The sequence below is a fragment of the Halichoerus grypus genome, chromosome 13 (assembly GCF_964656455.1).
Source record: "Halichoerus grypus chromosome 13, mHalGry1.hap1.1, whole genome shotgun sequence".
NCBI classification, from domain to species: domain Eukaryota; kingdom Metazoa; phylum Chordata; class Mammalia; order Carnivora; family Phocidae; genus Halichoerus; species Halichoerus grypus.
Genome location: NC_135724.1, coordinates 28,181,496 through 28,203,658, shown reverse-complemented (window position 1 = coordinate 28,203,658; position 22,163 = coordinate 28,181,496). Strand labels below are relative to the sequence as shown.

At 45.3% G+C, this 22,163-nt stretch overlaps 1 protein-coding gene across 5 annotated transcripts in view; it reads left to right on the top strand.

Annotated features, from left to right (window-relative positions):
- Positions 1-22,163, top strand: part of SETBP1 (SET binding protein 1) — a 363,437-nt gene that overhangs the window by 256,313 nt on the left and 84,961 nt on the right. For all 5 annotated transcript variants that reach the window (XM_036116481.2, XM_036116484.2, XM_078060382.1 and 2 more), the window contains one exon: positions 149-3,605. In XM_036116481.2, the coding sequence (XP_035972374.2) occupies positions 149-3,605 (3,457 nt within the window). The remainder of the gene's footprint in view (positions 1-148; positions 3,606-22,163) is intronic.

The window sequence follows — 22,163 nt, the reverse complement described above, 5'->3', positions numbered from 1 at the left end:
GAGAAAACCTCCAAAAGCATTCTGGAATTAAAGGTGGCTGTTCCCAACTTTCAAATAAGTAAGGCTTTTGACATTGAATTTTAAGTAGCTCTAACATGTTCATCTTTGTTTCTCTCTCTCTCTCTCCTTCTCCACCCCTCTACCTTAGGCTTATGAGCGGCCACAGAAACACTCAAATCTCCACTATGACCCAGGCCTCCCACAGGACGTCACCAGTGACACCTTAAAACCAAAGCACCAGCAAAAAAGCAGCAGCCAGAACCACATGGACTGGTCCACCAACTCTGACAGTGGACCTGCCACTCAGAATTGCTTCATCAGTCCAGAGTCTGGCAGAGAAACTGCAAGCACCAGCAAGATCCCCGCTCTTGAGCCCGTGGCTTCCTTTGCAAAGGCCCAGGGTAAGAAAGGCAGTGCAGGGAGCACGTGGAGTCAGCTGTCCAACAGCAAAGATCTGCTCTTGGGAGGTGTGGTCCCATCCCCAGGCAGCCACAGCTCCCCAGCCCTACCCAGCAGCTCTGTCGAGTGCAACGGACTTCAGCCCTTGGTAGATCAAGATGGAGGAGTTGCAAAGGAGCCCCCAGAACCACCTACCATAGGCAATAAGAAAAAGTCCAGTAAAAAAGATGTGATAAGTCAAACCATAGCAAACCCAGACCTGGACTGGGTCAAGAATGCCCAGAAAGCATTTGACAATACAGAAGGGAAAAGGGAAGTCTACCCTGCAGACAATGCCCAAGAGGCATCACCAGCCAGGCAGAATTCGAGTTCTGTCAGTAATCCTGAAAATGACTCAAGTCATGTCCGGATTACTATCCCTATCAACGCACCCTGTCTAGATCCAACCAGCCATAAGAGGAAAAAGAGACAGTCCATCAAAGCAGTGGTAGAAAAGATCATGCCAGAGAAAGCCCTGGCTTCTGGAATCACTATGAGCAGTGAAGTGGTTAACAGGATACTTTCCAACACTGAGGGAAATAAGAAAGATCCCCGGGTCCCTAAGTTGAGTAAAATGATAGAGAACGAGTCCCCCTCAGTTGGCCTTGAAACAGGTGGAAATGCCGAGAAAGTCGTGCCAGGAGGCGTGTCTAAGCAGCGGAAGCCACCCATGATCATGACGCCTCCAACATGCACGGACCACTCTCCATCGAGGAAGTTGCCAGAAATCCAGCATCCCAAATTTGCTGCGAAACGGAGGTGGACGTGCAGCAAACCAAAGCCCACCAGTATGCTCCGGGAGGCAGTCCTGGCCACCTCCGATAAACTGATGGTGGAACCGCCGTCTGCCTACCCCATCACCCCATCCAGCCCTCTGTACACCAACACAGACAGTCTTACTGTGATTACGCCCGTCAAGAAGAAGCGGGGGCGGCCGAAGAAGCAGCCTTTGCTCACGGTGGAGACGATTCACGAGGGGACTTCCACCAGCCCGGTCAGTCCCATCAGCCGGGAGTTCCCTGGCACGAAGAAAAGAAAGAGACGACGCAGTTTAGCTAAGTTGGCCCAGCTGGTGCCAGGACAGGACAAGCCCATGAGCGAGATGAAGTTTCACAAAAAAGTTGGAAAGCTTGGGGTGTTGGATAAGAAGACCATCAAAACCATCAATAAGATGAAAACACTCAAGAGGAAAAATATCTTGAACCAGATCTTGTCCTGCTCCAGCAACATTGCTCTGAAGGCAAAAGCTCCCCCGGAGACCAGCCCCGGGGCAGCGGCAATTGAGAGCAAATTGGGCAAGCAGATCAACGTCAGCAAGAGGGGAACCATCTACATCGGCAAGAAGAGGGGCAGGAAGCCAAGAGCAGAGCTGCCACCCCCATCCGAGGAACCCAAAACAGCCATCAAGCACCCAAGGCCTGCTTCTAGCCAGCCGGACGTTCCAGCCGTGCCTTCCAACTTTCAGTCCCTTGTGGCATCTTCACCAGCAGCTATGCACCCACTTTCAGCGCCGCTAGGTGGGTCAAATGGCAACCTGAGCCCTGCCAGCACTGAAACCAATTTTTCAGAGTCAAAAACTATGCCAAATCTCCAGCCCATCAGTGCTCTTCCAACCAAAACCCAGAAGGGAATCCACAGTGGAGCCTGGAAGCTGTCCCCACCCAGGCTGATGGCCAACTCACCTTCCCACCTTTGCGAGATCGGGTCACTCAAGGAAATCACGCTGTCCCCTGTGAGTGAGTCGCACAGCGAGGAGACGATCCCAAGCGACAGTGGCATTGGGACGGACAACAACAGCACGTCTGACCAAGCAGAGAAGGGTTCAGAATCCCGACGGAGGTACTCTTTCGATTTCTGCTCCCTGGACAACCCGGAGACCATTCCGTCCGACACCAGCACAAAGACCCGGCATGGCCACCGGCAGAAGCATCTCATGGTGGACAACTTTCTGGCCCACGAAAGCCTCAAGAAGCCAAAGCACAAGAGGAAACGGAAAAGCCTGCAGAATCGTGATGACCTTCAGTTTCTGGCAGACCTGGAAGAGCTCATCACCAAGTTCCAGGTGTTCAGGATCTCCCACCGGAGTTACACCTTCTACCACGAGAATCCGTATCCCAGCATTTTTCGGATTAATTTTGATCACTACTACCCGGTGCCATATATCCAGTATGACCCGTTGCTCTATCTTCGCAGGACTTCAGACCTGAAGTCAAAGAAGAAGCGTGGTAGGCCTGCAAAAACCAATGACACCATGACAAAGGTGCCTTTTTTACAAGGGTTCAGCTACCCTATTCCCAGTGGAAGTTACTATGCACCCTATGGAATGCCTTACACATCAATGCCTATGATGAACCTTGGTTATTACAGTCAGTACCCAGCTCCCTTGTACCTATCACACACGCTCGGAGCCGCTTCCCCGTTCATGAGGCCGACAGTGCCACCTCCTCAGTTCCACACGAGCTCCCACATGAAGATGTCGGGGACAGCGAAGCATAAAGCAAAACATGGAGTCCACCTGCAGGGACCTGTCGGCATGGGCCTCGGTGACATGCAGCCGGCCCTGAATCCTCCCAAGGCGGGTGGCGCCGGTCTGGCCAGCGGTCGGCTCCACAAGAGAAAACACAAACACAAGCATAAGCACAAGGAAGACCGGATCCTGGGGACCCATGACAACCTGAGTGGTCTCTTCGCAGGCAAAGCCACGGGCTTCTCCAGCCACATCCTGAGCGAGCGGCTGGGTGGTGCAGACAAGGAGCTCCCATTAGTGAGTGAGAAGAATAAGCATAAAGAGAAGCAGAAGCACCAGCACAGTGAAGCCGGCCACAAAGCTTCCAAGAACAACTTTGAGGTGGACACCCTGTCTACACTGTCACTTTCTGATGCCCAGCATTGGACCCAGGCCAAGGACAAAGGTGACTTGAGCGGCGAGCCTGCGGACTCGTGCCCAAAAAGGTACTCCGGCAGCGGGGGCGACAGTGGCGGCACCAGACCCGAGAGCCTGGACGTGTTCAGTGACATGAACCCTTCGAATGACAAGTGGGACAGTGACATGAGCGGGAGTAAAAGGAGGAGCTACGAAGGCTTTGGGACATACAGGGAAAAGGACATCCAAGCCTTCAAGATGAATCGCAAGGAGAGAAGCTCCTACGACTCCTCCCTGTCTCCAGGTAAGGCCACGTTGCTCTTCAGACGGGCTGTCTTATTATTTAATTGCTGGCCTTTGCTCTTAAGGAGGCTGCCATCCTCGGCACATTGCATTCACCGGTTTGCAGAGAGGTAGGAACTAAATGAAAACAGACGTTCTTGCACGTTTGATACATTTTTTTTATTTGGCATTTGCTGTCTTTCCTCTCTCAGAGTCATGTCTGGGAACCGTGGGCCCAGAGACACCCCCAGTAGCTACCTAGAGTCCAACCACACCCATTGCATTTATGCTTTTTATTCAAGATGCTATTCTTAGGTCCTCATCCGATCTGATGGCGCAGTTTGCTATTTGGATGAAGCCTCTGAAACTCACTAAAAAGTGCCAAGATCCCAAGGATGTCAAAGCTGAATGGGAGTGATATCTCCTTTATCTGGCAGGTCGCCTCTAGAAGTCACACATTCTAGGTGAGAAGTCTACAGCAGAGCCACTGGAAGCTCCTGACCAATGAATCCTCCAGGGTAGCTAATGAGGGAGCCATCGCCCCAGGCTCTGTTGTCCTCTCTTTGTCCATGGACATTTGCATGGACCCCCAAAGTGAAGCCCTAGCTCATCATTTCCCTGCAGGAAGGGGAGGGAGCCTGGCCGAAGGGTGTTGCAAGCCTCCTGCCCCCACGGGACCTTACTGCTGTGTCTCTTGGCGTGTCCGCAGGGAATGAGATTTTTCCCACTAATCTCTAGACTTGAAGTACTGGTTGCTACTAGAAAGAGCTCACCCCTTGTCAGCTGCTGGCAGAATTTCCTTCCTAACTTTCCCACCCACACAGGCCTTCCTTGCCACCGAAGCTTGACACTTCTGCCTAAGTATCCCTTTGTCCCTGTCCACACATCGAATAAGTGATAAGAATCTTAGAGAACAGAACAGTTGTTCATGAGGGAAAGAGTAGAAGCTCCTTTCCTAGGAGCTGCAGAAGCTAAAAGGATTCTCGTGGTCCCCCTACCCACGGATAATACAAAGCACTCTGGCGATAGCCTGGTTCTAAAAGATGAGTCATCCCTGGTTCAGGCTTGGGTGTAGTATCTCTCCTCTGTTTACGATGTGTATCTCTTGCTCGCTGTCTTCCTTCCCGGGGAGTCCATCATTAGTGAGAGTGAGGGCAGTCTATTCATGAGGAATTAGAGTCATTTTTCTAGGTCGGCAGACTTCAGAAGAAATATGATTATGAGTTAGAAAGCACTTAAGGATTGCCCCAAATTGCCACTAGCTTGTGAGTTGCTATAGTGGTAGATGCTCTCCTTGGTTAATGAAGAGACCAATTAGCAGTCATGTTTCCTGCTGAAGGTGATAAATGTCCCACACTTCATGTTTGCCCAAAGAGGGTGTTCTCATCTGGGTTTCCCTGTTTCTCATCATCAGACTTTGTGGAAGGGGACTTGTTTTTTATGCAAAGCCCAAATTAAGCCCACTTGGGCAGGAATGGCTAGATTAAATTTTTTCGTGAGAAAAACTATTGCTTTCTCGTCCTGTATAGTGAAATTGAACCACAGGTCCAAAACAGCCATAGACAGAGGGTCTTCTTAATTTTTGTATTTTCTTGGCACTATTTAGCAAAAAAGTAATGGTGGCATGTTACTGCTAAGAACCTACAAGCAAGGATCCTAACTTAATAGACCTGAGACACAAGATCTCAGAAGCTGAAACCTCTATCCATTGTTGCTCAGTAGGTTTCTCAGCAGTCTTACCAAGATTTTCTATGGTTGGACTGGATTGCTGGGTGCTGGTCAACTCCACGAGAGTTCCCAGCTAGAGATCCTTCTCTGATTCCTGTGCGTGTCTCTAAAGGTGCCCACCTCTAGCGTACAGCTCTCTCGGGGTTGGCACTCAATGTAGTGGCCATTGCTTTCTTCAAAATTCCCCTTCTTCTTCCCATCTTCTCATCCGTTCTTCATCTGGCCACATCAGATGGAAAGAAACAGGCATCATGACAGTGTCCTAAAAGAAAGCTGGATTCAACCTAAAAATTGGGTACGAGGCCTAACTCTGTTATGTGGGCCCTAAGGCATGGCATTCTGTTTTTTGGGGGTACTGTCTACCAGCTGTAACTGACAGGATTGGGCCAGACCTCTTTCGTATAGTATGTTTCAGTTCTTAAAACCATTTCACATACATTTCTTCATAACACTCACCCTACAATCTTAGAAGAGAGTTATTTTCATTCCTATTTTACAAATCGGGATACTGAGGCTCAGAGATCAAGTGACCTGCCCAGGTTTAGAATCATGGTTAGAATTATGATTGTAATAAGCCCAGGGCTTTGGCCACAGCACTGCAGTTGACCGCATGCCACCCAAGAGCTAAGCCAAATCTAGAACACACAAGTCCTGGTCCTCAGCTCAGTGCTCGTATATTCCACCGTAGCCCTTCCTCTCAGGTACCCAACCATTCTTCAGTTACATGCCTTTCCCTAAGGCATCTGCACGGTGATGATGTGATGATTGCAGAGAGAGTAATTAAGGAAAGATGACATCCCTTTATTCAATTCCCAACCAGCGTAAAAGGACCCCTTAGGGCCCAACCTTTTCTAGCCATCCCCTTGGAAGCATCGACATGGACAGGCTTCCCTCTGTGTTCTTACTGCAATGTACTTCTTGGAGTTATTTTCACCACTGCTTTGTGCCTATCTCTGTGTTATAGGAGTTTATTTTTTCTTCAACATTTTAGTGAATCATAATCGTTGGTGGTTTCTATGTCTATATGACTTACGTCAGTTGTCCCTGCACATCTTGTTGAATATCTTACTGGAGCAGATCAGATTCTCGATCATTCTTCTCTCTTCCGAGCTTTGGCCTCTCCTCACCTCTATTCTAAATGTTCCCTCTATTTCTGAACCCCCAAAGCATCAGGGAAAAAACATGTTTTTAGCAACACTTAGGATTCAATGTCAGAGTTTGTCAAGTCTCCCTGAAGAGAGCTCACCTTAACGTGATACACTCCAAAGAGTAGCAAATCCCATTCAAAGGTGGGAGGCAGTGGAGTGAGGCTGAGGTTATGAGAAATCTTCCAGAGACATTACCTGAGTCGAGGTGTCTCTTCCATGAATGATACTGAAGGTTCTGCTTGAAAACAAAGGCATCAGTATTTCTCACAGCTTCTCTCCCTCCACCTCTTCCTTCTCCACTCTGGATTCACTCCCTTAGCATCCCAATGTCCTATTTCACATGAGCTAGTCTTCTCCGAAATAGATAGAGCATATATAGTGATGTCATCCTTTAGCCCATTGAGGACCAGATTTAGGAGCTAAGTCAAGGGAGGACTCTGAGCATTCCCTGAGATCAGAGCTGACAGAAGACACCATGTCAATGGAAGTCATTACCATTATGGAGACAGAAATTAGAGACTTCACTTAGCTGCACACTACATTTCCTCTTTCCTGCTTGGAAAAGCATCCATTCTCCAACCCCCCAGCCCCACAGGTGGATGCACTGACTTGTTAGTCCCCTTACAACACACCTAGAGCTCAGAAGTCACAAAGACTCTACCATTTTTCTGCGTCTTACTCCTTCTGCTTTGTTTCAGAAGGCAGTGGCTCTTCTGACCCGTTTTCTAAATGGATACCATCTGCTAAATCTCCATTTATAAAAATGCTTGCCTGGGACCAAATAATGGATAAGTAGTGGGAAGGTACCATCCACAGACTCCCAACGTTGGAAGAAGCCAAATGGGCCCTCATGTGCGCCTCTCTCCCACAAGGCATCACCATCTCTCATAGACTGACATGCTGCAGATTTCCCGAAGAGCAAACCTGTCCAAGTTTGACAACACATAGTCAGAGTGATGCCACGTGCTCTCAAAGCCAACTTCTTCTTAGCTGGTGGAAGGGGTCTCTAGTGTGAGTGATGTTCTTCCTGTTCAGACCACAGAATAATTTTTGCATACTTTGATCTAATATTTAGACATCTTAACCACTGCTGTCCAGGCTCCCATCAGATGTTGGAGAAACAGTGAAAAGAGTCAATTTACCTATGTTACCTCTCAGTCCAATGCCATTATTAGTCAAGGTAGCCATCCTGAGTCCCCAGATGTCAAGTACTTTCCTCATGATGAATGGATGCTGAGAATGAATCCTTAGCTCACCTCTCAGATATCAGAATCCTGCCACGTAGGTAGCTGGAGTCCCTTGAGCCTGGATGACTCCACCTGTCCTTGTGGTTTCTGTCTTGCCCTTTGCCAGCTCCTCTTATCAGCACCATGGGGCATTTTGGGAGGCAGTCTCTGTTGTCACTCATAGGCAGGAAATGGATCCCCACGCCAAAAATAATACAAAACCCTCCTCCAAGCAGGCATCCAGTTGAGGGAATTAACCACATAGATGAGATGACATGAAAACTATACAAAAGAACCATATGTGGGGAACATTTTCTACAAATGGAATAGAAGGAAGAAGAAGACTCATGGGAGGAGAAAGTTAAGGCCAGGAAAAAAGAAAGAGTGAAAAATAAAAAGCTGATGAAGTGTAGTCTGTTTAATCTTAATCCAAGTTGAATTCTGGGTCATCCTGTGGGAGGAAATGAAAGATAAATTAGCTAATGGCTGCTGTGTGGTTTAACAGGATTATGAGCACCTGGCCCAGTCTTGTCTCCTACGCTAAGCAGCTGAAAGACCTCTTCATCTTTTTCACTCTCTGTTTTCCCAGGTGAGCCTATGGTAAGAAAAGCTCTGACCAGACCTGACAGTCTCAGATTCTAAAAGTCTCAAATTTATACGATGCCATTTTTAAATGCAAACACGTGCGCCCATGCACGTGCACACATGCACATGCTCGCGTGCATGCACATACGCACACACACACAGAGATTGGACAGTTAGGAAGAAAATGCTCAAGTTATTGGCCAGGTTGGCCAATTAATTAACTGTGCAATGAAATTTCAAAATAGATCGCTCTGGTCCACGTATTAAATTATATGACTCACCCCATTCATCTTTGGCTCCAGCCACTTCATCCAGCCATTTGATCTCACCTTTCACAAAAGGTGGAACTCTCCATACCTGACCCCCACCAGCAAGTTAGCTCACTCTTTGTGTATGCTGCAGCCCCAGTCATCACCCTAGAAAAAAGGTTAGAGCACTTGTGGGACCAATTGCGTGGGAACAGACAGAGCAGGCTTGCATTTATATTTAGACTCCAAAGTAAAAGAATCTTAACAATGTAATATAAACACCTCATTTTGCTGATGAGCACGCTGAGGCTTAAGAAGGTCAAGTGACTCATCCAATGATACGTATCTAATTGGTAGAAGAGCTTAGACCTGGAAGCATAACATCAGGGAGAGGGGAAGGCAGAGAGAGAGAGAGAATAAAAGAAAAAGAACTAGAAAGGTGAGTTGTGGGAGAGATGTTAAGCTATATGTTTTCTTTTGCTGTGAGCCATTGTAAAAGGTAAGCATCTATTTGACAATAATTTGGTTTCCAGGCTGTCTCTGGGGACCCATGTTTGGGACTGGAAACAATCTTTGTGGGCTCTGATGGAAGTCATTTTTTTTCCTTTCCTGTCTTAACAATTGCACATACTTATTTTATCGGGCCTCCCAAGGTTCCTCCTAAGGTTTTCTCTTGGAAACTGGGAATTAATCAAATTAAATGTTGTGACCCATAACTTTCTGGCAATGAAAGAAAAAAATCTTAGACTCCCAGCATCTCTTTTTCCACATTAAAATCAGAAATCAAGCCATTCTGCCTTTGGAGCAAGAAGTCCCCAGGCCATTTATCTTCCCACAGTTGGCAAACGTTCCGCTGTCCTGTTGGAAGTTTTTATTTATACCTTTGTGGCTTTGGGGAATTATGCAGATTCAGGTGTGGGTTCAGAGAACTTACAGTTTCGACAGACTTGGCTTTGATACGGCGTGGAGCCTTTCTTGGCTAGAGAAATCAATAAAGCTCGCTTTCCAAAGACTGGCATGTCAGTAGGCAGAGATGAGGATGGTGCCTCTGGAAGGACCCTCCAGAAACCCATCTCTTTCACTCTATAAATGAACAAGGGATGAGACTGAATACTTGCTAGGATTGTAGCACAGGCTCGTGCCAATATAACACTTAGTGCAGATTAGCTGCAGTCAAGGGGAGGAGGTGATAAAGACAAGGGAAAATGTAAAATGGGTTTCTTTAGTGGCTGATACACACACACACACACACACACACACACACACACACACACACACGGCTTGGTGCAGTCCTGGGGGAGAAATTCAAGGATTCGTAACTGGATACTTTTGCCCTCCAAGAGATTATAATCCAGAAGTCTCTCCTGTTAATGCAGAGGAGGAAACCAGATGGAACTAATCTTATAAGGCAGACTATAAGGGCCATCAGAAAGCCTTAGAAGAAGCGCTGGGGCTGCCCGGATGACGGTGAGCCACCTCTATGTTTTCAGTGGGAGTAGAGAGGTGGAATCAGGAGATGCTTCTTTGCAGTAGCTGCCATTCAAGATGGGTCCTGAAGGATGGAAGAGGCTTTTGGAGAGTGGAGATGGTAGGGGGTGGAGGGGAGGCACAGTGTAGAAAGGAAACCGTGTAAACAAAGGTATTTAGGTAGAAGTACCCAAGAACTATTTGAGAAATGGGGTTTATTCCAGTCTTTTTGAGGTTAGGATCTGCAGTTGGGGATCATGACAGATAAGGTCAGAAGACAATGTTGTCCTCATGAGTTAAAGTGTTTTTCCCCCATTCCATGAGGCTTGTGCTTATGGTATGGGACTTGTGCTTCACCAAGGCAGTGGGAAGTCGTTTTTTAAATAGGCAAAAGTCATGAAATGACCAGATTATACTTTGTCTTTCTTTCCTGGCCACTCTCTCCCCGCTAGTCTGGGTTGGGCGAACTTTGCACTCTCCATATGATATTGTAATTATCCATTTCTTGTTTGGGTTGTACCCACCACCCTGCCTTTCCTTCCCCACTATAACACCCACATTATAAGTATCTAAAGACATCATTACTCAGGTGCTCAAGCGAGAAATAATAATGAGTCATTCTTGATTCATCTCTTTCCCTCTCTAGCTAAAGTCAAAGATGATTCCAATATGTTAGCTCCAGATAACTGTAGCATATGAACAGAATTACAGAAATCAGAGAAAGAGTCTGGTTGGTGTGCAAGGAAATGAATTGTGAAGGCAGCAGGTGACAGTGCTGTACAGAGCAAGGGAGAGAATTATAGGGAATAAAGAAAAGAGGGTGGAAGGCAGGGGACCCTGTGGCCCACCTAAAGAGAGAAGCAGAATAAGAGCGAATCGGGAAAGACGCCGAGTGGAAATGCTGGAAATGTTGGAGGAAAACCAAGGGGTCAAGGAAGAATGAATTTAAGAAGAATGGGGTGGCCCTCAGGACTAGAAGCTACAGAGAGTTCATGGGAGATGAGAATATGTATGAACATATTGGTGGCCCTGAACCAACAGAAAAACTAAATATTATGTGTTTAGTGCTTCGTATGGTTAAGGCTTGGTGGGCTGTGTGCCAAATCCAGATGAGAAGGAGTTAACAAGTGGGTGATGAGAAAATGGGGCTCCAGGTGCAGAAAGTGAAACTTTGCTGTGGTTCTAGCCATGCTGCAGCCTCTAAGGACACTTTATGTCTTAAGTCAGCCCTTGGTGGGAGGTGGTGCAGCCCATCTTAGTACATCTTAAGTCTAATGTCCCCCAATTCTGGGAGCATGAAAACAATGCCTGAACCTTTTATACTGTCATTCTGCCTTCCTGTGAAGTCCGTGTATAGAAAAGGTAAAGGCTATAGTATTTGAAAAGAGGTAAGAGGGTCTAGGCCAGCTCCCCCTTCTCTGCCCCACAGACACACAGGCACTTAATTTCTGATCATGGTAACATCTATTTGAAAACTTCTGAAAACTCCTCCCTGTGGTACCGTGGGGTGCTTGTTGGCTGCACTCCTGAGAATGTGTGGAAGAAAAGTCCTGGTTATCCCAAGTTCTGATAAATGCATCTTTTATTGAACATTTACTGTGTGCAAAGTATTATAGACTAGAGCCCAACTGTTGGTCTTCCAGAGGTCTTCACTACTTGGAATGAAATGTATATGCTGGTTCATAAAGAGCCTATATTCTCAAAAGTGATTGTGAGCTCTTTAGTTACTTAATATATATCACAGTGCCAGGGACAGTCAGAGAGACCAGAAGAAAAGAAAAAAGCAAGGAAGGGCTCCTACCTCAAGTTCCTTATACTGAAAAGAGGCTAATTCAGCATACATAAAACAACCAGGGAGTACATGCAGACCAAATTTAATCCATGCTAACTCAGTGGCCAACAGTGGGGGCTATAGGGATCCAGGATCAGGAAAGATAATAGTGTTCAAAAGACAAAATCTTGGAGCTGGACCTTGGAGAGTGGGAGCGTAGTGGATGAGTGTGGCCGCAGGTGGATGAAGATGCGCAGTTGGGCACGTGTGGGCGGTACACGAAAGGCTCCTGGCTAGATTGAAGTTAGCAGTTGGGTGGGGCAGGATTTTTAAGAGGCACAGCTGCCATGCAGAGGATGTGGAACCGCGTCATGGAGGTGGAGGAGGGGGGGCACACTGATGTGAAAGGGGGCTGGGCGTGAAGGGCGTTGAGCTTGGTGCTAGGTGCCGGGTGAAATGATGAAGTACCAGGAAACATGACTATCCTCAAAGACCTTGCCAAGCTCTCAGGAGACAAGAGATGGATATATACACATCTGCAAAGCAATTAGAATAGTGAGAGTCCACGCATTTCATCACTAGAAATAAAAACCCATTCTACGGGAAGAAAAGATCCATAAAATAACTTTCAGAGTAATAAGTTGCAGGTTGTAAAAGCAAGTTGGTTTTGGTGTTTGCCCCATTACATAAGGATTCAGAGCAAGTCGGAGGCATTAAGAGGGGATCGGTCGGGCAGAGCGAGCACGTCCCTCAGGCGGCCACTGCTGTGGTTTCTCACTCTTCTGTGAAGGGGCTGCAGAGACTGGGAAGGTGGGCAGTGAGTCCGTGCAGAGATGGGGCTCCCCTCGGGTCTCCCCTCGTTGATGGAGGATCTAAGGACACAGAGATGAAAAGCTTTCCCTGAGGCTGCATCCCCATCATCCTTACATCTGAACAGGGTGCTATGCTCTTCAAAGTGCATTTCCTTACTTTTATTTGATCTTCCGAATCCACTGAGGTTTGCAGATAGATGTTGGTCTCCCCCTTGACAGGCAAGAAAATCAAAACCCAGAGGGTTAAAGTCTTTGTCCAAAGTCATTGAGCGAGTTTTGCACAGAAAAAGTGCTGGGTCCCTAGTTTCCTGATTTTTCTCATCAACTCTCTTTTTCCACTAGATTTTCTATGTCTCTGACAAGGTCAATAATATGACTCAGCTTCTAAGTTATCCTTAAAGCACCCTTGCCAGTGGATTAAATGAGAGAGCCCAGAATAACGCACTAGCAATTCAGTGTTGCCTGAAATTAGTTTCTTAATAGGAGGAGGTCTTTGGAGCCAGGATCAGCCAAGCCCAGGATGTGAGGCTGATTCTGTGTGCAGAGCCTGGGCAATAGATACCCCAGATGGAGCATGGATACCTCCGAAAATCACAAAGGACACACAAAGGAGGAACAAGAATGTTCTTCTTCACTAAATCACAAAGCTCTAACATTCTGTTGTTTTAAAGAGAAGTTTTACACCGTTTGAGGGACTTTACACATCTCCTCGTAAACATATAGAAACTTTCATCTTGAGAATGATATATGCTAAAAATGAAAACAGAGTGGAACAAGTCATTAAGGAAACCATGGGTTTGGGGCTGTATCTCAAAAGTCTGAGAAATTGATAGACAGGAGACCTCATCCCCTTTCGAATGTCCATGAGAACTTGGGATGTGGGCTGGAAGAACCGTTGTCCTAAACCAGTTTATCATGTCTTATATTCCAACACCAGGAGGCCAGAAGGGTTCTCTTATAGAATATACCTTTTGAACTGTTAGTTATATTTTTGCTTCATTTATTTACTCTAATTACACACTTAAAAAAATATCAAGTGGCTAAAATGTATAAGACATACTACTAGACGATGTTATGACTGTACGTCCTTCAGTGGAGACGTCATCGTCCTAGAAGTCTGTGTCAGTATGTCTTCTATGAAATAATGAACCCCTTTCATACTAGACACTCTTTTTCTCTTTGAGGTCCCAACAACAACAATAAAAATGGATTCCCCACACATAGCATAGAGCAAATGAGCATTTGGGAAAACATTTATTATTTCTATTACTAATTAAAACCAGATAGCTGTTAGTGTAGAACACTTGGAAAATTTAGGAAAACATGTATAAGAAAAAATAAAAATCACCTATAATCCAATTAAATAACCATTATGCTAATGTAGATGCACAGGTCCCCAGCTAATGGTCATTGTTCCCCTTGCTTCCTTTCCTTTCTGCCCCCCTCCCCAGAAGAAGCTAGAGAAAGCCAACCCGTGTTCCCCTCCCCCATTTTCTCTCCTCTTTCTCCACTCTCCCCACCACCACTTTGGTTGCCTGATCTTTTCAACTTCCTCTCAAGTACCTTCCCAGAATTGACCATGATAACTTTTCCTTCTACATTCTATGTCATTGCCCTAAGAGGGGATTATATTTTTTTTAAATAAATGCAGCAGCAAGTGGGCATGAAAACCATCCAGATTTCCTCATTGTCCTATTTAAGATCTCCACAAGAATCCAAGTGCCAGGACAACAACCGGGAAGGGGACAGATTAGTCACGGCTGAAGATGGTTGCCAAAATGTTTTCCCAAGAATTGCTGAGTGTTGAGTGTTTCTTCTCAGATCAGAATCTGACAAGGGGGTGGGGGTGGGATGCAGTAAGTTTTCCAGAGCTTGAGACCCACAGCTCCACACCACAATGGGGAATGCCACCAGTCAGTGTGGCTTAACGAATACCATGCTGACTTTCCAAGTAAATGTACACAGAATAAGCCCAGTTGTAGCTGCTCTAATAATTGGCCAGTGTTGCTGTCACTCATACTGAGAGTATTTAAAGGGAAGGAGCCAGCTATTGATTATAGGTTTAGGACACAAAGGATTACCTCATACTTGCTTATTTTCCTTCCTGGAATACCTATGGATCTTCCTAAGGTGAGATTTGCTATAAAGCCAATCCTTGCCATTGTGAAAAGCAGCTCTCCTCTTTGTTTTTTCTTCAATTCCTCCTCAACCAGGAAGTCAGCATCTCCCTATGCTATGAGCTGGGCATCAGGCAAAAGAGAAGACAAAATCTTCCAGGAGGTTTCTTAAGTCTTCATGGATACTGCAAATAAAATTTTATTTTATCAAATAAAATAGCTGAAAAAGCTTTTCTCATAGACTTTTCCTCCATTATTTTTCTAGTTCCAGTCAATATTAATTATAATAGAAGAAAATCTGTCCCAGTGGTCTTAGAGAGGAGAATCTTCTTTCTGGGTTTCTCTTCCTGTTACCGGTGAGGACTCTGAGTAATGCCTCCTTCCGGGAAGTCCGCCAGCGCAACACCTCAGTGCCACCTGCATGGAGAAGTTACTCAGACCCCAGGAATTCATGTGGGCTGACTTTCCACGAGGCCAGAGCTGCGCCATCTTGACCCCTAGTGCTACTCCTCTACTTCATTTTTCATTTCGTCGATCCTTTTGGCAATAATCAACTCAGAGCAAAAACCTAATTGCATCTATCTTCCCCTTATGGCTCTAACTAAATAAATATATTAATTATTGAAATAGAAAAAGAAGAATGGAGTTGTTTTCCATGAAATGTCTAGGAAGGCAGCCATAGGTAAATGAATAATTGATGCCAGATATAGAAATAAAAATTCCTATTGCACGAAATCCGAAATTCCTTTTATGGTGTCAGAGAGCCTACATTACTTACCGTCACTGCCTCACCTTGTCTCCTGATCATTTTCAGCTTATTCCCTTGCTAAATCTCCTCCTTATCCTACAGAAAATACCATAATTAGCCCTTCATCTGAGTCTCCAACCACCACATTACCTCCTTCTCACAGAACATCCTTTTCTTTTCCATCTGGCTTCTGATCTTACCTAGTCATTTTCTTAGCCCTTCTGGCATCTTTCTAATATAACCCTTAAGTCTTCACTTTATTTCACTCATCTGTATATGGCCTTGAATAATTTACCTTTATTTTAGGTAAGGATGTCTTGACTCACTCAGATAAAATCTGAGTTGTGGGGGGATCAGGATCATGCCATCCTCTGTCCGTAGCTTACATGACATTAAGAGGATACTGAGCATAGCTCTTACTAAGGGACCGATTGCCAGATTGATCTTGCAGACCACCACAGGTTCCTGGCACACACTTTGAGAAACAGCAGCTTAAGAATAAGTTCAGCAGCTTCTAGGGCGGCCTAGGAGAGCCAAAAAAACAAAAACCAAAAAACTCTCAGGAGTTAATGACTCTCAGATGTAGATTTGGATGCTAAATCCCCCAATTACTGGTAGTGTGACCTTGGACAACTTAGCCTTTTTGATCCTCCTTTTCCTCATCTAAAAAATGAGGCTATTAACATCTACCTGGCAGAGTTTTATGAAAGTCAAATAAAAGCAGAATATACACAGGAGCATCCAACACACTGCTTACTACGCGATTGTTAATAATGTTCATTTCCTTTCACTTCCACTTTGGATAATATATTCAAGCACAGAAAATACAAACTAGCAGATTGCTATAGAAGTCTTCTTTAAACAGCAGGCTTTCCCTCCCAATTATGCTCTTACTGGGATCAGTTAAATCCCTTTCTGAACACACACACACACACACACACAGAGGGGCAGACATCAGCTGGACCACAGTTGTATTTGATGACAAAGATAAGGTGTCAGGATTATACAGTTATGGTGAATAAGTAACAAAACACACATCTCACCCAAAGTTCCCTTGAAAGGGGTGGCAATTTCAATCCTCTGGCATTTGGTCCTGTCACAGCAAGAGTTCGTTAGCACTATTCAGTAGCACCTGTTTTGTAGACCAATTTATCTACTAACCCCAGACATAAAAATGCAATAAGAGAGAGCATGAGATTTGTATTCGTCTTCTATTGTTGCTGTAACAATTTATCACAAATGTAGCAGGTTGAAACAACACAGATGTATTATCTCACAGTTTCTGTAGGCCGTTGGTCCAGGGGGCTCAGCTGGGTCCTCTGCTTAGAGTCTCATGGGGCTGAAATCAAGGTGTGGGCAGGGCTCTGTTCCTTTCTGAAGGTTCTAGGGTAGGATCCACTTCCATCTCATTCAGGTTGCTGATCCATTCAGTTTCTTGTGCTTTTAGGACTGTGGCCCCTGCTGGCTGTTTCAGGGGCTGGTCTTTGCTCCTAGAAGCTACCCGCATCCCTTATGCTTTCTCTGTGGCCTGTCCATCAGCAGAGGGTCCAATCTCTCTGACTTTCCCTTCTCTCTCATCTCTCTCAGCCCCAGACATGCCTCTCCCCACCATGCGCCATGCATGGGGCATCCTGCTGTTCCCTGAACACAGGCTCCAAATACCTTCTGACTTCACACATGCTCTTTCTTTCTCCCAGGACACCCTTCAGAGGGGAAGATGCTCACATTTGCTTCGTGACCGATTACCTGTGTTGTTTGTAGATTTCTCCTTGAGATCTGGTAGATGAAGGTCTACCTCGTGGGTAATTTTGGAAACGCAGTTTTTAAAAAGTCAATTATCAAACCTCACACTGCTAAACTGAATGGCAAAGAAGTCAGAAGGGAGACCGTTCACTTTAGACTGGAGTAGCTCATGCAATGCTTCACGAAGGAGGTGTTGCCATACCGGGACCTGGAAGAATTGGTTGGATTTAGACAGATGGGGAGCAGAGAGGAACAACTTGGGGGGAAATATGAATATATATGTAGCATTCTTCAAAAAAATATTGCCTTCAGCCATTACATACATATTTTAAAACTTTTGGGAATATAAAAATGAACAAGATAAGACGCCTGTATTCGCAAAGTTTATAGTCTTCTAGTTGATGCAGAAGAGGAAAAAAAAAGGCAAATAAAATAATCAAATCACAAAATGTGGTAAGTTTAGAGAGAACTGGCAAAACCAGCAGGGCCTGGTCGGCTTGACTTGGGCTCGCCATGTGGAGGGCTAGGGAGGAGGCCTGCTTGGGTAGGTGTGGCCTAATCAGAGAGCTTCTTGCCTCGTGCTAGGTTTCAATTAGGTGCCACCAGCAAGAGGGGACATCCAGGATCAAAGAAATGGCATGGTGATCACGGTGCCTTCTGCAGATTAGTCTGGCCATGATATGGCTGACCTCGATCATTTAAGTAGGTCCAGGCCATCTTGCAATTCTGTGATATGTCTGAATAGCTTAACAAACCCTTTCACATAAGCAGGCGACGGTGGCCGCTAATCCCTGCCTGATTGAGTTATAATGACTTGCTCTTTGCTCTTGCCCCTGGTGGGCTAACCGGCAGCCAGAACCTCAGTGTGAAATCCAGGCGTAGCTCGCCCACTCGGAGGAGGTGGCTCAGAATGTGTATTAAATCAAACTATTTCTCACTCTTAATTTCTTTTCACAGTTCAGAATCTGTGTTATATTCCATGTGAAAAGGAAAATAACTCTCTCGCTTGGATTTCTTGCTGACATTTCTCTTTGGCGGAGGTCAGGAGTGTGTGTGTGTTTGGTGGCGGGGGGGGGGGTTGTTCTGAATGCTTAGTATGCCTCATAGTACAGATCTGTGGCATTTTCATAAAATACCAACCACCAAAATTCTAGTAATCACAAAAACGTGTGCTTTCTCCTTATATCCACTAAAATTCTTTCTCTCATTAAAAAAAAAGAAAGTTCAGAAATTAAATTAGAACGCTAAACTTGATATCTTTAAATTCTTTTGGTTTCAAGAAGAAAAAAAAAAAAGCTACAGTTTTTCTGATTTCCCTTCAGCTGAATGTTACTCCTGAATGGGGAAAATTGTACAAAAAGTCTGAAGAATTGCGACTCTGACATGAGGGGAGGATTTGTATTTCCTTGCTATTAAATGAGAAGAAGAAGAAGCCCGCAGTTACATCTAATCTTTAGGAACGCAGTGCCCTGTCCAACCCACAAACTGTTGGCAGTATCAGAACGCTACACAAAATGTTCTTTTAAGCTTTTTCCCCCCTCCCAAACCTTTCCTGTGAAGTTATAAATCTCAGCATTTAAAGACTCTTTTATTCAAATAAAGTATGGACTTTAGGTTGGGCCCCTTGGCATCCTTTCTGCTGGCTGTCTGCTGGAGAGATGGTCCCAAGCAAAGCAGGCGTACTTAGCTGGCTGGGGCCTGGGTTTGACTTGTGAAATCCCATTTGTCCGTCCTGTACCCGGGCCCTACTCTGTGAAGCTGTGATTTAATAGCTCTGTGCCCAGAGGAAGTCTTGCCCAACCCCTCATAACATCCTCTTGATTGTTTAGAAAATGAAATTGCTCTGAAGGTAACCACCACCACCCCCCTGCCCGCCGCCTGCGTTCCTCATCTTCTGGTTATAGCTGGCCTCCTGATTCTGTCTACACCACACTCCCTTCAGCATCACTGCAGCGAGCAGACCTCTGTGGCCTCAGGTGTAGCTGTTCCTGGAGGAATCCCAGACAACGTCCATTAAGGTTCAAATAGGCAAGCAGATGCCCTGAATCTGCCGCTGCCTTGAGTCAGAGAATCCGAGTTCTCCACATCTGGTTATTTTGCACTTTGGGATAGTGACTTAGAGTTTGCAAAGTATGTTTATGCCCTTTCTGTCCTTGATCATCACAGCCTCATTTGCTGAGAACTCATGTCCTCAAGGAACGGGCCCAGTGGATTTGCTTAGGAACCTTCTGATTGGGAGGGGTGAGCTATCACTGGAAGGAACTGGGAAAAGAAAGAGGCTGGCCAAAGAGATCACTCCGCCTCTGATTTTGCAAGTTCAAACAGGGGTGATAATAGATCCAAAGCATAGCATATATCTGCTTATAAGGTTGTAGCATAGTGTCTGACTCATAGAAATAATGCAATAAATATTGGTGGTTGTCATTATTAAGCACATATTATGCACTTATGGTATGCCATATTTTGTATACAGTGATTCCAGTTGGCTTTCAATCACAGAATATATCACTGTTGGTAGAGTTTCAAATAATGTGATTGTTTTTAAACAAATATGTATTAAGCATCTGCCTACTTTGTGTCAGAGACTCTTAATACCCAAAGGCCCATATGACCTAGTCGCTGCTCTTCAGGGGTCTCCATTCCGAGAGAGAGAGGCACATGGAGACAGAGAAGGAAATTGGGATATTTTGGGGGCTGATATGATGTGTGCCCAGGGTTCAGCGGGGGCAAATGAAGATAGTTGTCAGTACTCCCTGGAGGGCAGAACAGGTGGCATTTAAATGAAGTTTTGAGGGTCAGGTGGCTGGAAAGAGAGGAAGAGCCCATCCAAGCATCAGCAGCAGTGTGAATAAAGACTGGAGTCGTGACACAGCCTGCCTTGTTGGGGGTGGGAGGATGCTGGGGTGGCCACCCATGGATTGAGAGGTGAGGGGAAAGCCAGGGGCCATCTAGAACGGCAGGCAAAGAGGAGGGGCTGCTCCGCCAAGCAGAGGGCTTTGGACTGTTGACCATGTACTTTGGGATACCATCAAAGATTTTAAGTTGGCAGGGGGTGGAGGGTGGGGTGATTGATATTCCCAGAGTTATACTTTAGAGCAGGCTTTTCAAACTATCTGTGCTCAAGGACTACAGGACTCTGGAAGCATAGGGAGAGAGGGTGGAAGAGGGAAGTGTCTAGATTTCTTCACCTTGTATACCATGATGCTTTCACTACATAAAAGGCTTTGAGGTTTTAAACTAAGGCCCAGAGAGGTTCTCCGCTGATTCAGATCTGGTAGACCGCTCTGAGTGACTGATGTGGCCTCATGAGCCCCGCCCAGGTGTGTGGTGATTAGATCTACCGGAGCCTGGTTAGACAAAACCCAACTGAACAACAAATACATAGAAGAGGAGAAGGGTAGAACCTGGTCTTCTTAAAATAAAATAAAATTTATTTTTTTAAAGATTTTATTTATTTATTTGACACAGAGAGACACAGCAAGAGAGGGAACACAAGCAGGGGGAGTGGGAGAGGGAGAAGCAGGAGCAGGGAGCCCGATGCGGGGCTCGATCCCAGGACCCCGGGATTATGACCTGAGCCGAAGGCAGACGCTTAATGACTGAGCCACCCAGGCGCCCCTTTTAAATAAATAAAATTTAAAATAAAAACCATCACAAGCAAGAACAAGATAGGTCAAGAGTAGATTAGCTTCATCTAAATAACACAGACCTTTTATAAATTTCATTTTCCATTCAAATCTAAAATATGCTACATGGAGAAAACAAAAAGCAGTAAGACAAAGATACCTAAGTAAAAATACTAAATTAGCCTGCGAGGGGCTCTCCTTAAAAATTGGATTACTATCTTTTTGCCCCTCACGAAGGCACTTGTTGAAACCTGATTTGACCAAGACGCGTTTAGTAACTTCCATGTGTGTAGCCCTGTTATCAGTGTCACAAGGTGTATTAAATTCAATAAGGGGCACAAAGATAGGATTGGAAGTCTTCAGATCCAAAGAGAGAAGCTCTCTTCCACTCAAATACTTGAATTTCTCTGAGCTTAAGAGCCCTTCTGTACTAAAGAAGAAATCCATCATTAAGAACCTGTCAACACTTCACCTGTGGGGACCATTCATTTACCATTTACCATAGAGATGGATTTTAGACTCAGTTCTACTATCTTATCAATTGATTGCCTTCCATGAAAATAAAGTCACTTTTAAATACCATTTACAGTTTTTCCTCATGTTAGCTCTCCAGTCATTTAACAAATGCATTATAAGTTACTAAACTTTGCGTGTGGAAGATGTGCTTGAGACTGCATGATATCCTAAAACTAATCCTTGGCATTGACCAGCAGCCCAAGAAATGGTCACAAGTGTTCTGTGGAAAAATAGTTTGATTATCAAATAAGTTTATTAAATATCAAAATAGACAAAAATACATAATTATCTACAACACAACATCTCATAACTTTTAACATAATTATGGGCAATGTGAATCCATCCATAGAGGAAAAGTCACTTTTTCCCAATGCATCTGACTGTACAACTCTTATTTTTCCAAATCTACCCATTCATATATCAAGGAATACTGACATTCTGCAGAAATAGTTTGGAAAACGCTAATCTAGTTTAATCACCTAAAATTAAAAATGGCAGAATCAAGGCTCAGAGGGTCAAGGATCCTGGCTGAGATCAAGCAGTAGTAGCCAAGCTAGGACTAGAACACAGGCATACTGATGCCAAGCCTGAGCCCCTTCCACCTTGTAATCCCTCTGCCTTGAGGAATTACTCCCCCAAGCCCCTATTGCCACCTTCCATAGACTGGGCGTGGTTATCAGTCCACAGTGAGACCAGCTTTGGGAGAGGAGCGTGTGTATGTATATATATTTACACATACATATACACCAGAACTCCTCAGGGTTCCTTTCACACAGCCCCAGGAAGTTCACTGAGTAGGAAGCAGGTGCAGGGAACAGCAGACCACAGCCACAGTGGGTTTGGAG